The sequence below is a fragment of the Arachis hypogaea genome, chromosome 13, assembly GCF_003086295.3.
Source record: "Arachis hypogaea cultivar Tifrunner chromosome 13, arahy.Tifrunner.gnm2.J5K5, whole genome shotgun sequence".
Classification (NCBI taxonomy): Eukaryota; Viridiplantae; Streptophyta; class Magnoliopsida; order Fabales; family Fabaceae; genus Arachis; species Arachis hypogaea.
This window is the reverse complement of record NC_092048.1, coordinates 135,601,745-135,605,593: the sequence shown is the minus strand read 5'-3', so window position 1 is coordinate 135,605,593 and position 3,849 is coordinate 135,601,745. Positions and strand designations below refer to the sequence as shown.

Here is a 3,849-nt window from a genome sequence, read left to right as displayed (position 1 = left end):
GTTATGATGACTATAAAATTTGAACTAAAATTAAGATGATATTTTTTACAATTTTGTTACGTTATCAACAGTATTTTTGTCAATTTCTGCCAATTCTTATTTATGATCGTGTTTAATGGAAGTATCTTTGTAGATGTGTCTAATAAAAATTTTTTTATGGTTGTGTCTAATGAAAGTGTATTTATATATGTATTTTCTAGATGTATCTTCTTTATACATGTGTTTAAAATATAATAATTAATTATTATTGGCAATAAATTGATAGATAGTATATTGGTATCGTATATTTTTTCTATTTTTTATTGTTTAACAAATTTTTATTTTATTAAATAAAAAATTGACCAAATTATAAGTATTATCAAATAATATAATAAAAATGTAATCTTAATGTTAATTACATTTTTTTAAATATTGTCAACGATTCGTATAGTCACCATAAAATTCAATTTTTATTAAATAGATGTTGGGTAAAAACTTAGATGTGTAGCTAAACGGTACTTATTATTACTGTTATGTAAATTCAAAATGCACATTTCTCATTTGATTCGTTGCATTGGCTTACAGCTACCATGAGATACAAGCCATAAAATACACACTTAAAAAGGCATTCTCTCGTTATTTTTTAACAACTATATAAACTATATCGGGACCGAAACCCTGAATGCATGACAGGAAGGAAAAAAAAAAAAAACTAATAATAAAGCACCACTAAAATCTTATTAACTGATGATGGAGGTTGCTTCGATCGGAACAATTATTATCCGTCGTTCCTCAATTAGCAATGGTCCAAGTCATATCATTCTCAAAGATCCAATGGCAAACCTCAATCTTACCAGGACCTGATCCAAGGGCCAAGAATGCACCATGGGTTGGGCTCCATGCAGTGGTGTCCAAGTGACAGATGGCAACACCGTGGTTAATCTTAGCTTTCGTATTCGGGTCCAAAAGATCCGCTTCGTAAACCCGAACCTTAGGAACCGAGTGGCAGTAATACAATAAGTAAGGGAACAAGCTCTGATGGCAAGAAACAGATTTGGTTACTTTTCCACCGTTGATCCCTTTGACCTTACTCACCATCACATTCTTCTTTGACCCGTTAACGTTCTCGGTGCTTCTAACGGTAATGTCACGCCCCAAAACGGAAGTTGCAAAGTCGATCATGTCCTCCACAGATCCAACGCATCGTTTTGTCTCCCCCGCGCTGGGAGCTCTGGTGCACTCTCCCATGGAGTCTTTTATCATCTTGTCCATGGAGGATTCATCGGAGGCCTTGAAGATGCGCTTGAGCTCGGAGGTGGAGAAGGGTAATTTGGTCAAAATGGAGCGGGGCAAGAATGACCTTTTGGGCATCTTGTCCTTGATGTCCGGCATGGGCATAATAGTGCCTTCCTTTAACATGCTCTCGCGGAAGAATTTGCCTGGCTCCACCCATTTTTTGGCCAGATTGCCACTAACGTGCGCTGAAGAAGTGGTGGCGTTGGTGTAGCCGGAGAAGGAGACACCGTCTTTGTTGTACTCCTTGAAGGTCGTGTTCACACCGTATTCTTTGAACCCAGCCTTTTATGCAACCAACAAATTGCAAAGCCATAAATGCTTAAAGTTACTACAATTAATAATACTCAAAATACTGAAATATTCTTACGTGTGTTGAAAGTAACAAAGTTAAAAATATTAGAAAGAATCTATGCCCGCTCAAGATTAAATAAATAACTAATTTTTATATTTATGATAGCACATAAATAATTAGGCTAAATTTTTAAAGGTAAAAATTTATACGTAATTATTGTTATATAAAATTAATAGTTAATTATTATTAGATAATAATTTAATTAAATTTATTAAATTATTTAATTATTTTTATTATTAATTTTATATAAAGATAATTTATATTTGAATTTTTATAATTTTATAAATATAAAAAAATTTAACGTTTTTTAAAAATATTTAGTATTTTAATATTTTACACACACGTAGAGAATCTAACACACATAATTTGACACTACCGTATATATAAAATAAAAGTTAAAATAATTATCAAAACAATTAATGTGATTAGATCATTACATAATAATTTCATATCATTAAGATATCATATTAAATCAATTAACTATGCTAAATGTAAAAAATTAACGATAAACTTAATTAGTTTGTATTTACTTACAAATTTACATAAGTATAAATTAAAAAAATCATGAATAGAATTTCATTATAAAAAAGTTGACAATATAAAACGTTAAATATAACACAAATATATAAAGATTGATATATAAAATTTTAATAATAATTCTACGTATATATTAAAAATAGTTAAATTTTTATTTGCAAGTAATTTTGTAAGTGATGTTAGTAAGGTAGAAAAGAAATAGGAAAAGTTTAAGGGCCAGTAGTTTTATTGAATTTTGGCTAACATGTAACCAGTAGAGGAAGGTGAGTCATTAGATAAAATCTCACACCAATCTCACATCATCAAATTATCATTAATGGCTAGTTAATGGCTAATAATCACAAAAATTGCTGGCCCTAGCATTGCTCAAAGAAATAATAGAACTAACCTTGGCCGCCGTGGAATTGACGGCGTAGCCTTTAAAGGTATCGGAGCCTTCATTGAAGGATTGGCCGTAGCTGGTGAAATTGGCCGCTCCTTGGTTTGATCCCTTATCGTACGAAGAAAACGAGGTATCCCCGACGTTCGCCTGATTTCTATAGTTCGTGAATGCTTGCGTTCCTCCGGTGGTTCGAGCCCCATAGTTATTGAAATTCTCTTCAGGCACGTTCATGTTTATCCCGTAGTTCGTGAACGTCTCGTTCTGCCCCGCGCCACCGGCGCCGTAGCTACCAAAGGTCGACGACGCCACGTTCGAGTTGTTACCATAGCTGTCGAACTCGCTCACGGCTCCGGCAGCGTTTTTGCCGTAGTTCGAGAACGTCTGATCTCCGGCGTTGCTGTCGTCGCTGTACTTGGAGAAACTTTCTTGCCTGCCGCCGGTTCCCTCGCCGTACGACGAGAACCGGAGGGTTGGGACGTTTGAGTTTGTCGCGTACTGTGTGAATTCTCCGGTGCCGCCTCCGGAACCTTTGCCGTAGGTGTTGAAGCCTTCCTCGACGACGTTGGTGCCTTCTCCATAGCCTGTAAAGGTCTCGCTGCCACCACCGGAGCTTCGGCTGTAGGAGCGGAACTCGTTCACCCCGGGGTTGAAAAAGCCGTCGGAGTAGTTCTTGAAGTTGTTGACGCTTCCGGCACCACCGATGCCGTAGCTGGTGAAGTTCTGGCCGTCTTCGTAGCCGGAGAAGCTTTGGCTCTTGTCTCGCTTGGAGAGATTGGGCGTGATGTCAGGAAAGCAGAGGAGGTGCGCAGCCGAGCAGAACTCGGGGAGGCGCGTGGTGAGGGCGTTGGTGGCGGCAAGTTTTGCGTACTTGGCGGCTTGAATGGCAGTTAGTGGTGAGGCCTTGGAGGTGAGGAAGGATGGCTTTGGAAGCGTGTTTTGAATGGCTTTGTCCCAGTACCGCATCGCGTACGCCTTTGGTGTGAACGGATTTTGGTCTCCGCCGCTGCCGGAGAAACCAACCTGCGTGGTAATCCGATTCATGAGAAGGATGTTATTAGAAATGTGTTTAACATTTCATATTTTTTATTATTAGTTTCATTCTCACTTTTGAATTTTGATCAACTAATGTGTTAGACTGCAAATTAATATAAACATTTTTAACTAATTAATTATGATGCATAACAATTATGTTGGTAAATGAAGTTAGGAATTTAATAAGACTACTTTAACGCACGTATATATGATGGTAAATATATATGACGTGAGCTAGAAAATAATAATTATAATGGAGAAATGATAATAG

At 36.8% G+C, this 3,849-nt stretch overlaps 1 protein-coding gene across 1 annotated transcript in view; it reads right to left on the bottom strand.

Annotated features, from left to right (window-relative positions):
- Nucleotides 1-482: 482 nt before the first annotated feature.
- The window catches only part of LOC112791798 (polygalacturonase-1 non-catalytic subunit beta), a 4,089-nt gene continuing 722 nt past the window's right edge, over nt 483-3,849 (bottom strand). The window contains exons 2-3 of the mRNA XM_072213217.1: nt 2,553-3,566; nt 483-1,557 (exon numbers count right to left, since the gene is read on the bottom strand). Of these exons, the coding sequence (XP_072069318.1) occupies nt 772-1,557; nt 2,553-3,566 (1,800 nt within the window). The 3' untranslated portion in view covers nt 483-771. The remainder of the gene's footprint in view (nt 1,558-2,552; nt 3,567-3,849) is intronic.